The 13,250-nt window shown below is 39.2% G+C and overlaps 1 protein-coding gene across 1 annotated transcript in view; it reads right to left on the reverse strand.

Moving 5' to 3' along the window:
- Positions 1 to 13,250, reverse strand: part of LOC102442706 (receptor-type tyrosine-protein phosphatase delta) — an 83,132-nt gene that overhangs the window by 43,594 nt on the left and 26,288 nt on the right. Inside the window, exons 3-4 of the mRNA XM_014465667.1 lie at positions 8,008 to 8,127; positions 7,342 to 7,496 (exon numbers count right to left, since the gene is read on the reverse strand). Coding sequence (XP_014321153.1) covers positions 7,342 to 7,496; positions 8,008 to 8,127 — 275 coding nt within the window. The remainder of the gene's footprint in view (positions 1 to 7,341; positions 7,497 to 8,007; positions 8,128 to 13,250) is intronic.

Raw genomic sequence — 13,250 nt, forward strand, 5'->3', positions numbered from 1 at the left:
ATTGTGCCATCATTATATTGCAGACTTGGCATCCTGTTTTATATCACTATATTGTTCATAAATATAGAATTTGTTTTTTTATGCAGAATTATTGGTATATGAGAACAGAACCTGGCAAAATAGTTTCCATATGGTATAATTACTTCTCCTCACCTTAAAATGTTTCCATAAATAAGGACATAATTTGTATTTTCCACCCATTTTCTTATCCAGAGATGTTGGTATTTTTAACAATCTAGTCTTTCAGCTACAGAAAGCTAGCTTCTTATATTCTTTATACACGAAAATGAGTACCAGGTTTAAGGAAAATATGGGTGTACAGTTTGTACTTGTCAGCATCTCAAAACTATCACATGCTTTGGCAACACTTGTGGTCTTTGATCTAAAGAGATATTTGAATGGAACAAGAATAAAGAATGGAATTTAGAATGAATGATTAAAAATGCATCAAACAATTTTCCGTACCACTTTTAGCTCCTTTGGATCACAAGGTCTTTTCTTTTCATGCTCAGATGCAATGCTTTCCAAAATCTTTTGACCTTCAGATGGCTGTTGTTGTCAATACTGGGTTGGTATTAGGAGTAAATGGTTATATTATGAATATGATCTAAGTAGTTTCTTGGTTGTGCCTTCCCATATAAAGTCAAAAAAAGATTATGAAGATTGGATCTTAGGAATCTTTCCAACCCCAAATTGTCACTTGATTTTTATTGGGCCTCACTCGGTGGCCCATGATGCTTCCAGGGCTTTATTGATCTAGATCTGGCTCACATTCCCTGCTCCTTCCAGTTGTGAAGACTGGTTTGATTCTATGATGTGAAAAATTTAAATCTCTAAGAGGTCTAGTTTACTCTCCTTCAAATGTGTCATTTAGAATATAGATTCAGGGAGGTCTGATCTATCCTTCTTTCTTATTTATTCATAAGCGAATACATTTCTCATATGAAGAAATGTATTCCCTCCTTTCTAAAAGGGGTTAACATGACTCAGAGTTAGTATATGGGTCAAGGGTTTACTATTACCTTAATGAAATGATAGCTTCATCCCAATTATTCATTCTTAACAAGAACCAAGTACTTAGAGAAAATGAGTTGTCACATCCCTTTGGTACCAGTAGCATATAAACCACAAGTTCTTGTATAAAACAATCTAAAACACTGAGCTCAAAAGGAGAAAGGGGAACAAAAATTCTTTATTTCCTAAGAGGAAGGCTGAAACAATATGCAAAAATATAATATATGACCTCTATAAAACCTACGCTTAGTAAATAGCTTGAAAGTTCTCCCTTTTCTCTTTCAAGATCAAACTTTATAAATAAGGAGAAAAAATATTGCATGTCTCTAGTTCTGCATTACCTCTACCTGTGAAGAGGTAAGGGCACCTATCCATCTGATGAACACTCAGTCAACAAATATGAAGTAAGGAACTATGTGGTCTCTGCAAGAAGAGTCAGAACTAGACAGAGGTGGGCAAAGGAGTCATGGACTTTGAAACAGGCCGAAATTTATGAGCGGTGTGACCTTGAGCAAATCACCTATGACCTCTCTCTGCTTAATTGCTCCTCACAAGTAAAATATAGTGTTTTGTGGATTAAAGGAGTGTAACTAAAAGTGTTTGGTAATACTTAGAAAACAGTAATGGTTCAGTAATTGGTAGCTATTGTGATTATGTTAAGATGATTAAGGGGTCAAAGAGACACATGCTAGCAATCACCTCTGATAGAGAAAGAGTGAAATAAAGGCTAGATTATGGCAATGTGATGTGGGGTCAGAAGGGAAGGAATGGCTCCTCTGACCAGGTTATCAGGTGGCTGTAAAGTGAAATGCCCTCCAGAAAGGCCAGGCAACCTGGGGCACATAATGGCTTTGTCACTACTTGTGGCATCAGCTCAGGCAGTTAAGCTGACCTTTCTTGGCCTCTGTTTTTTAATTGTGTGAAATGAGAGATAAAGTTTCTAAGGTTCCTACCTCTGAAGATGATTTGGGGGCAGGGATCAGGAAAACATATAAAACACTGAGAAGAGCCTTCCTAGTTGAGAAGAGAGTATATCTGATGTTGACTAAGGGTTCAACATTCTTAACTATTATTATAGCTATAAAGTAGGGAGCTATATCTATATTTATTCATGAAATGGAGGACATGTGGGAAAGGATACAAATGATGGAGAAGAAAAAGGGATTCAGAAATAGGTATAAAAAAAGACTAAGACAGTTTAAAATAATTAAACTTCCTTAAAAATACTCAAATATAAAGAGATACAAATATAGTCTCGTGCTTAAAAACAGGAACAAAAGGTAGTCCAGCCTTGCAATGATCTTACTATTTCTGCAAAAATTCCTAAAGTGCCATATAGAGTTCAACTAACTGAAGCACAGGATTACTGAGCACCTACCATGATGTATGAGCAGCGGTACAAATGTGCATAATGCATAGTCCACATCCTCTAAGATTTCACGGCATATGCGATCTGCACACAGAAAGCTAAAGATACTAAGTGTGAACACAATCCTTTATGCGAGCTCAGAGAAGACTGTTTAATTCTTCCGGTGGGGAAAGGATTGGGGAATGACCTTTAAAGGTTTCTCCAGGGTTTCACCTCAAATGTTTATAATATGAAGCAATTCCTATAAATGGAGAGTTGAGCTGTGTGTAAAAAAAACCGGGAGTGGTGATGGTTTGGAGAACTGGATAGTGCATTCCAGCTTAAAAGCACTCAAGTTCAATTTGTTTACAACAAAAACAAAAACTATCACTTTTATATCAACAAAACCATCTGAGGCCAGTTTGCAACCTTTACAATGCACATGAGAAATACTCTTTGAGTTGGATTATGAAACAGGGCTGAACATCAGCAGATAGAGAAGGGGAATAAGTAAGATTCTAGATTGGTCGAATATCCTTTGCTGAGAGCCAGAGATGAAAGTACTTAGAATGTTCAGCAGGTGGCTGAAAGGGTGAACAATTAGGCGTGAAGGGGGAGATCAGCCTAGGTCAGTGGTCAGCAAACTGTGGCCCCTTGAGTGTGGCTCTTCCACAAAATACCACATGCGGGCGCACACGTACAGTGCGATTGAAACTTCGTGGCCACACTCAAGGGGCCAAAGAGCCGCATGTGGCTCGTGAGCCACAGTTTGCTGACCACTGGCCTAGGTTATAAGGGCCATGAACACAATGCTAAGTTCTAACTTTATCTTGAAGGCATCAAGAACCTCCACATTAATGTCTCTGTATCTTTAACAGCATCATTTTAAGAGTCCAATGGTTTCTCAGGTTGTTATGAGAGCAGATTTATTGTTTAAATGATTCTAACTCACAGCGTCAAAATGTTGTCTGTTACTATGAAAAATCAGATGGCATTATCATGATGGAAAATACCTAGATTAAAAAAAATAATCCATTCAATTCAATATATGGGTATTTATAAACACTTGGTTAGTCACAGGACAGATGGCTCAGGTAATATAGATGACCTAAGTTCATGTTGAATTTTTCTCCCTAGAGCTGTAAATATACATATGGTTTTTAAGACTCACTCATTAATTAATATACCAATGATGTCACATTATTGCATACTTCTACACTATGCACTGTCCTAAGCGCTTTATGTGTATAATTCTATTTAAGAAGTTAAAATTCTTATTGGTATAAATAGTTACCCCTTCTGTGAAGAAACAGAATCTAACAGATAAGAACTTTCCAAAAGGCACACAGCCAATGAGAGAACAAGCCAGAGCATTACCCAGGCGGCCTTTGTCTTCGAGGGGGCACTCTTAATGCTGCAATTAGATGCTTGGCCTGAACTGAGGGACAGCTGGACTTGATCCTTCCTTCTACACCGATTGAACGGACTCTCTCTTAGGAATGGGGTAGAATGTATCCTTCCCTGTGACCCTCCAAGCTTTTGTCCATGCTTGTTCATTAGTCTATCCTTATTGTACTTTCTTACTATTATTGTTAGAATTTCTTCTACTTATAATGACTCTTTAGTCCTGGCATATTTTTACTACACAAAACTATTGAAGGAATGTGAATTTTCTTTTTTTCTGCTCCCTCTACCCCCCCCTTTTTTTTTTGTCTACACCAGACTTGTACAACCTCCTCCATTCTCACAGGATCTCCCGGGTAAAGGTTTGGGTTTACTTCGAGTTTGTCACTACTTCTTCATTAAAGATAAAACAATTAAAATCCATTATTAGAAACATCACAACATGAAGTACAGTGTATATATTCCAGACTATCTGGTGTGATGACTTGCGCCATGACCCTTGAACTACCATCAGCATTTCCTTGTGACTGGGCTCGTGTAACTTTCCGCATGGTGCCTTCCTGCTCAGAGATGATGTCTACACCAGCATTTCTGGGATGCACATGAGCAGTTGTTATCTGGAACGACTTGAATTTGCCACCCTATCAGAACAATTATGCTCACGACTTTTAACATTCTGGTGCCCAAAGACTCATGATGGTTTGAATGTTGGCAACATGGACATGGTCTCTCCTGAATAAAGAGGCCAAGGTTTCTCACCGGACACATGAGGTTACCTGGGGGTGAACACAGGTCATTTCCCGGAGTTCAGTTTATGCTGCATCTTTCCCTCACCGTGTTGTAGCTGCTGACAAATTTCTTCCACCAAATATACCTGCCCTTCTGCTGTTTTTTTCAATACCAGCTTCTCCAGAGCCTCAGGCACAGCACTTCCAAATGTCAGCAGCTATTAGCTCTGCACATTCATCTCTGTTTCCTTGTTTCTCCTGAGCCATCCATCTCTCTCCCAGCTGAGTGCAGGTGGCTTAACATAACTTAAGGGGGTGTGTGGGGGTGGGTGGGGGTATGTATTTTCTCAAAATAAGGCATTATAGTTATCTATCTTTCCCTTCCTACTTGCTTAAAAGCTGTTTTGTGGGTCTCTCTAAGTATCTAAAGCCTTATGCCTTGTTTACGATCAACAGAGAGTAAATGGCATTTTAAAATTGTCTATCATCTATCTATCTATCTATCTATCTATCTATCTATCATCTTAGTTTTCCAGGACCTCACTTTAATTTACAGAAAACTTTGAGAGAGTAAACATGCTGTATTTCAAAATGCAATGAACATATAATACTGCTGTTTTTCAGTAAAGACTTCCAAGTTATATATATATATATATATATATATATATATATATATATATATATATATATATATATATCATAGACACACACACACATCTCTGTGTGAGCTGCATTTTTGCCGTTAGGTATATAAGGGCGTCATTTCTTCAGTGAGCTCAAACTTCCTATTTCCCTTTCCTGAGCCCAAACTCCATCTGAAAACATTTTATGATTTAACGTGTGACCCTCATAATGAAGTTAAGCTCGTGCCAGGCAGGAACACCTTGTAATCAGGCACCATGTCTCTTTGAGGCCTGCTAAGATGTGTAAGAGGGTACATTATACTGGTCAAACTAGCACCTGATGAAATCAATGGGCAGGAGAACCAGAAACCTGCTTTCATGATGTGAAAGCATTTGCTCAAATTAATAAAAGTAATTTCTAGTGTTTAAGAATCATGCAAAAAACTACACCACAGTGGCAGGTCCTCAAAGGTCCCTGTCCTGGTTACAGCAGAGTGAGACCTAGATTACAAGGTGAGATCGACTGGACTCCTCCACCTCTGCAGCTACCATATTGCACCGAACCCCATAGTCTCTCTTGTGTTCTCATCTCTTCACCCAGCATACTGTCATTAAAAACATAAAACAAAATAAAGCATGGGGGAGTGGATTAGAATTTGTATAAAACTCTATAAATATTAGGTAATGTTATTATTTGCTTTTGTTGGGAAAAATAACTGCTACAAAAGAGAACTACAATGTTATCTTGTTTAGAATTTGCAGTCCATTGCTTAACTATTACTATTGCAGCATGGATTAGTCAGGTGGATTTTGTTGCTTTTATTCTGGTCTATCATTGTCCCATCTTTTTGTAAAGATAGAGAGTTATGCTATTAAATCATCATAGAACTGGGTTTATGGTAGAAGCTTTGTTTCCTTCCTAATATAACTTGCACACTGCAATCTTAGTTTTCTGTGCAAGAAGCCATAGTCTCTCATATTTGAGCTACTTAGTTTATAAAAAACTATTAGGAAGTTACATGAACTATACATTTATCCTATACAATAAAACCCTAACATGCAAATCGAACGAATGGCGGATCTACCGGTTGCTATGACGCACACTGACCACCAGGGGGCAGATACTCAACATAGGAGCTGCCCCCTGCTGGTCAGTGCACGCCCACAGGGGGAGTGCCACTTAGCCAGAAGCCTGGCTCACAGCTGGCCAGTGCAGCAGTGGTGGAGGGAGCCTCTCCCACTTCCACTGCAAGTGGGCAGTAAGGAGTGAGGAGTCCCACACTGTGAGAGGGATGTCCGCTGCGGGGTCCCGGACTGCAAAAGGGCACAGGCCGGGCTGAGGAACCTCTCGAGTGCACAAATTTCACGCATCAGGCCTCTAGTATAGTAATAAGTAGAATGTGACTAGATATCTTTAATAATCTATGAGTAATAATACTCTAAAGGAACTCAGGAAACTGAAAGAATTCAGTTTCATATTGAAAATATGTGAACAAATAGGTAGGGTCTGAGTGGTGACATAGAGGATGTCAGTCAGATTTGTCTAGATGTGACTTGATAATATTAACATGCAGAAGACATCCTTAAGCAGTAAGAAATTCTCTGAAAGTGTATACTAGTAAGTTTACAATATAATTTAGTTTAGCATTTTTCCCTACCATAGGTAAAAGGATATATCAGCCCAGCCCTTAAGAACTTGTCGAACAACTGTAATATATATATATATATATATTCCTCTACACAGCTGAAACTGGAAACTAATTACAAGATTAATTCTCAGAGATCAAAGGACTTGTATGCATGCATATAAGCATAACCAATGGACACAGACACCAGGGGGGTGAGGGCATGAGGGGGTGGGGAGGGGGGCAGAATAGGATACACATGTAATACCTTAATCAATAAAGAAAATAAAAAATTCTCAATTCTTTTCTGTTTCATGTTCATATATTTATGCCCATGTGCACACTTAATTTTGTGTTTATTTATTTTCACATGAAAGATAAAAACCTGGTAAGGTATATGGATCTACATCAAATCCTTCCTTTTATTGTTAGTATAGGCCTCATTTAACTGAAAAACCCCACCTGCATTATTTATGAAGGTATTTACTATCCCAGAGGATTAAAAACTGGAAAGAGAAAATCCAATGAGGAACCATTGGCGCTTCCTGTCTCCCCACACACCTGACCGCGGGGAAAACAAGTGCTCTCTGTGGTCCTACCTGCAGTGCACGACCATCGGGCCTGCATCCGGAGGGTTACAGGTCTTGACTCTCCGGAGGAAAGCGAGGAAAGGTGTCGGGTGTTCTGGGACGCCGTGGTCGGGCCAGGCGGTGAACTGGAACTGCCTCACTTCTCGCTTCTCGCTGGACCCGTTCTGTGAAGTAGGAACACTGGCTGAAAAGCTGGTTTCCTAGCCCAGGTTGTAAGGAGGAGTCATGACGTGGAAGAGGTGACACGACAACGTGCATCTGGATTCCTCCCCCGACCCACTATCCTTTGGGAAGACACGCTTTTTGGAGATATAAACCCCGAGCTATTTGTAAATGACACACGTTTGTCCAGGAAGATAAAATGCCTAGGTGAGAAGCACGACATTTTTCAGGGGTAACTATCAGGAGCGCTCCTGTTATATTTTACAGGAAAAAGTGGTTCTTCCTCATCTATTCTTCATTTGCCGAAACTTTCGTTCAGAGCAAGGGTTCCATATTTACTAATAAATCGACAAAGAGAAAAATGGCTGAGCGATAATGGAAGGATTATTTCACTCTTCACCGCTGCCAGGGGAATCAAGTTATAAATAAAGCCTTCAGATACGTGATTTCTCAAAAGAATCTTCCTTCAATATTGGGAAGGGGGAAAAGGAGGTAAAAACATCAAAAGCAAACCTTGTAAAGTGCAAAGGTTCGGACACAGTATGTGGCCAGCTCCACGGTGTCCAGCAGCGTCACCTGGACCAGCCCGTGGGTTTCTGTGCCTCTGCTGGGCCAGTACTGGTCACACTTCACCTGGAAGAGAGGAGCGACACATTCAGGGCCGGCGCTCAACCATTTCTCTATTAGCTCCACTGTGAGTTGCTGCTGGAGGAAAACAGCTTTTCTGCATTTCAGTTCATGTGGGTCTTTTTCTGGCACGCATTCCCGTTATCCCAATATATGTAAATGACTGCTCTGATGCCAATATAAACCACATTTTTCAAACTGGTAGGAATACTAAGCAGTAACAGATTCAATTTTCCCGGAGAAAAATAAACTGCAGATTGTTGCCGGTAAAATAAGTAGAGAGGTATGTGAAACTTCAGAATACTTGAAAAGAAAACACAAGTCTATTCCGGGATAGACATTAAGAATTGCAGCGGGAAGATCCCACGTAGGCATTTACACCACACGGTGAGATAGTGAGCCTTCATCCATCAAGGTTTAAAGGCACATGTTATTTCATCTTGTGCTATCACAATTTCCAAATATGTTCATTTAAAGAAAAGTGGGCATAATTTGTAAATCAATCAAAGTATAATAAACAGCATAGCGTTTTTTAACATACAAGAAAAATGGTGCTTGCATTCAAGACAAATTAAATCTGCAATGTCTAGGAAAAAATGAGCTGTCTGTTCTTAAAAAAAAAAGTCTCAGAGGGTCACACACTAGCAGTGCAAAGTTTAAATAATTTAAAATTTATTCATTTGAGATGAATAATCTACCATTTCTATGTGGAGTCGAAGAAAAGCACTTAAAAAAGTATTCACCCAATTAATTCAACATGCAGCAAAGAATAATTCAAGGTCTGCAATACGACTCAAATTTACTGAATGTGTCCTTTGGGCATTAAAAAGCATAATGAAAAATGACACACACACAACACTGTATTTTCTAGCAAGGCCATAGATCAGAATATATTTACCCTTTCTATCTCAGATTAAAAGAAAAATGGGAGTAATTCCTACGGAAACAAACCAAAATGTATTTCTCTAGGCAAAGAAATCTAGTACTATTTAATATTAGGAAACACACCTTCTACTTGAAAAAGAAAGAGGTAAAAGTTACAACCATTGGATTGAAATAAAACAGTAAGGCATTATTAGCACAGATGCTAGAATTTTTTCGACCAGTGAATAGTATTACTAATTATTTGCTTTTGTGTTGACTATAAATATCAGTATCATTCTGTGAGAAATATTGTAATTTTCCATTTCATAGAGCATTTACTCCTCAAAGGACGCGGGGCCTTCTAAAAAGGGAGAGGTTTTATCCTTTACACAATTTCCTAGACAAGAAAAAGAAAAAAAGAGAAAAACGCCTAAATGTACAGTTAAACAATAACACAGATATTGACTTTACAATGTTTGACTCCTGTGCCTTTATTTCAACAGCGAGACCACACAAAAATATCTAGTTCATGAAAAGCAAACAAAAATAGTTGGCAGTAAAATGGAAAAATTGTCTCTTAATAGGATTTATAAAAAATTATTTGTATGATTCCTAGAGCACAAAATAGTCTTCCGTGTATTATATGTCTACCATTTGTTCAAACTCAAAAGAAAGACAACATGAGGAAAAGACTGTAAGAACACTGAGGCAGTGGCCAGGGCTTAGCACCTCTGTGTTTTCTGACCACCCGTTAAAACCCAAGCTGTATCCGGACAGACTTAGCCAAGGCCCCTACCTGAATGGAGCCAACACTAATGTAGCCACCATAGAAATGGAAACACACACACACACACACTCACACACACACGCACACAAACACAAAAATTAAGCCAAAGGCTCTGTTTTCAACCATGAAATAGATGTCAAGTTGATGTCATGCTGCAAAGGCCAGAAGTAACTTTGGAGGCCTCTTATTTCAACATGGGAGAGGAGGCCAGCGATGTGTTAAGGTGAAGAATCAAGAGAGAAACTCAAACTCATCACTTGACAGTTTCAGCTGGATGCCAACCCTCTCAAATCAAAACCAACAGTTCAAATCCCAGGAGGACAAATGTACTATGGCGGGCACAAAAAGAGAAGTAAATGTATAAGGTCAGTTCAAGGCACCGAACCAGATGCAATGCAATCGTATTTCAAAGCTTGGCCTCGGTTACCCTCAGACCCATTGGTGAGGGAAGACAAAGGGAATACAGGAAGGAACCATGAGCCGGCCTTTTAGTGAGATCTGGACAAATGGCTCCATTATTCAGTGACTTTTCATCCACATATCCCCTCCATACTCAAGACAAAAGATAAACTAAAATTGCACTAATCGTTCTCATCATGCTAGTAATAAGTTTAGAACTGCAACTATTACTGTCTTAGACTCCGAACCCTTTAGGAAAAAAATTCCACCAAACATGATTATAAGGAATAAATATTGTGAATATTGTTAGCTAAAAAAAAAGCTTTTGTACTCAATTTAAATAATGTACTTTAGTCTTACTTTTTACAAAGAAGATGTTTTAAAATCAAAGTCAACTGCAAAAATTGGGGGCAATTCTTTAAAGCAAATATATTTAAACACTGCTGTTTCTCTCAGGAAATATTTCACAAAGGGAGCTTCTGGAACACTAAACATTCTAACGTGTGTGCGCAGGCACACATCTGGGCTTGGCAGAGGGATTAGAAGCCGCTCCGAGCTTATCTGAACGGCTACAGCAACACAGTCTTCCTTCATTAGTAAATACCTCAGCGCTGCTTTTCCCAGCCTCACTCTCTGAGCAGCCTGCACAGGTTGCATCTGATTTCTGAGGGCCACATTTAAGGGCTTAGTTTTACTGACAGCTATTCTTTTAAGTCTTTCATTTGTAGCCATTCACTAAACAAATAATATCTGATTTCAACATCAGAGAGCAAGTTGGAGGTGCAGTGAGAAAAGACACAGGAGAACAATAGAAATGATTTTTTCCCCCTAATTAGCTAATGCAAATGAACTAGCTCCATTTTTTCTCTCTTGAAATGTCTTCTTTGACAACAGCCCCTCTCCCCATCTTTTTTCCCGGGAGAAACTCTCAGAAGGTATTTCCACAGAGGGTTACCAAGGACTTCTTAGGCTTCATGCATAGGGCTGGTGTGGGCGCGGATGTGTATATAAGACCTAGAAGGCAGGAGAGGAGCTCCTGAGTATGAAGACTGATTTTTCCTTTTTCCTATTTCATTCTAATGTGACTACTAGTGACTCATGGACAGTCTGGCAGCATCGCTGGATGACCGCTAAGCTGCTTCTCTATTTCTAGGACCCGAACCCCATGGGCTCATCTGTAAAATGGGAACACTATCTCTGCCATGCCCTAGCTATTATAAGGCCCCCAAATCATGGCATTGAACTCAATGGCCAGCACAAGTAGGCATTCCAACAGGCAATAGCTATTAATTATCAGTTAGATCATGTTCTTGATTCTATGTAGTTGTTATGAACGACCTCAATAATTCTAAATGTGAAAGAGGCACATGTTTTTAAACCCAGCAGATATGTGTTTAGGACAGTCCAGGTGGAAGGCAAGGTGTTAGCAGGTATAGGGGACACCAAAGTGAAATGACAGGTAGACTCTGCCCCAAATCCATCAGCCTTATTGACTATGGAGTTGTGATTACATCTCCTGGTTCTCCAAAGAGGTCGTTGTGAGATTCCAAACAACTCCCTCCATCTACCTGGGCCCAGGTTTGCGGAGAGAAGAGGATGCCTTGGAGCGGGAGGTGGGGCAGGAGAGCAGCAGAATCTGCTACCAGGCTGTGGTTTTGAAGCATCAGCCGGTACCTCTCCTTGAGGCCTAAACTACCTGAGACAGTTCCGATTTCTGGCCGAATTTCGGGGAGATTTCTTTTTAATATCTCTAAGTGATCACCCTTAGATGGTAAGCGTTCATTTCTTTATAATTATGGAAAGAAGAGGTTGACCACAGCTACAGGTATGTTATGAAATTAATTCATTTGAGCTCTTTCATGACAAACCATCAAACGCGAGGTGATAAAGTGATAAACACATATATAGGTATTCAGAAGGGAGTATCTTGAGGGTTTGACTGGCAGGTCTGCTGACTGCTTCAGGGTACATGTTCCTTCTGGATCCACATTTGCTCACACGTGGCTTATCCTGGAAGTGCCTGGCACATCACAGGCACTCAGCAACTGGAAGCCAACATTATAAGCAACTATACTGTGGTCTAGGTTGGCTTATTTCCAAATGGGCTAAAATTTTGTGAAAATAAAACCTACTCCTTTCCAGTTAATAAAGACTTATTGAATGTGGCAGCATGGCCAAGCATCCCAATTCCAAATGTAACGAACCAAGACCTCTGAAGGGTCCCAGCATCACGGATACCAAATGCATTTGCCACATGGCACTCCGAGAAGCCTGACTGGGGCCGGATTATTTTGCCAAAGAAGGACATAGGAAAGGCAATGAATGATGTAAGGGCAACATGACTGCTGCTGAAAGTGACTGGAAATCAATATCTAATAAGTTTGGGTACAGGATTCTCCTGTGACAGAAGTATGTTAACATTCGATAGCACAAATCAAAGTTGTTATTGGAAGTGAGGAAATGTTAACACACACTTATCAACACCTACTTAAAAAGGGCCAGTGCAGTAAGAGAAAGTTTTAGAGAAATGTTAGGATATATTTTAGGGGACAGAAAAAAGTTATATGCTATAAACTGTTTATTTCTTAGGTTATAGTATCTCTTTTGGAAGTTTTTAAGACCAGTTTTAATACTTAATTTTTCACAATAAGGATAGTGATCACCTCAATGATTGTATTGTCTCTTAACAAAACCATCTGTTTTATGTATTTCCCTTTTCATTTGCTCTTTGCTGACCAAAATTTGGTGAAAGAGCAAGGGCAATGGAAAACCTGAAATGAGAGTAATGTTAAAGAATTTTACTACCAGTGAAGTAATAGCTTTTCATAAAAAAAACTATAAAGTTGAAAAATATTATTCTCTAAATAAACCAAATTATGTATCATAAAACTGCTTATTGGTTCATTGAATTATTCTAACATTTTCCAAACCATTTGTTAATTCAAAAGAATGGACATTCTTTTTGTTTTATGTGTGCTATAGACTGAGCATTTGTGTCCCCCTAAAATTCATATGTTGAAATCTAATTCCCTGTGTGATGGTATTAGGAGATGGGGCCTTTGAGAGGTTAAGTCAAGAG

This window comes from Myotis lucifugus, unplaced genomic scaffold (assembly GCF_000147115.1).
Source record: "Myotis lucifugus unplaced genomic scaffold, Myoluc2.0 scaffold_305, whole genome shotgun sequence".
Taxonomy (NCBI): domain Eukaryota; kingdom Metazoa; phylum Chordata; class Mammalia; order Chiroptera; family Vespertilionidae; genus Myotis; species Myotis lucifugus.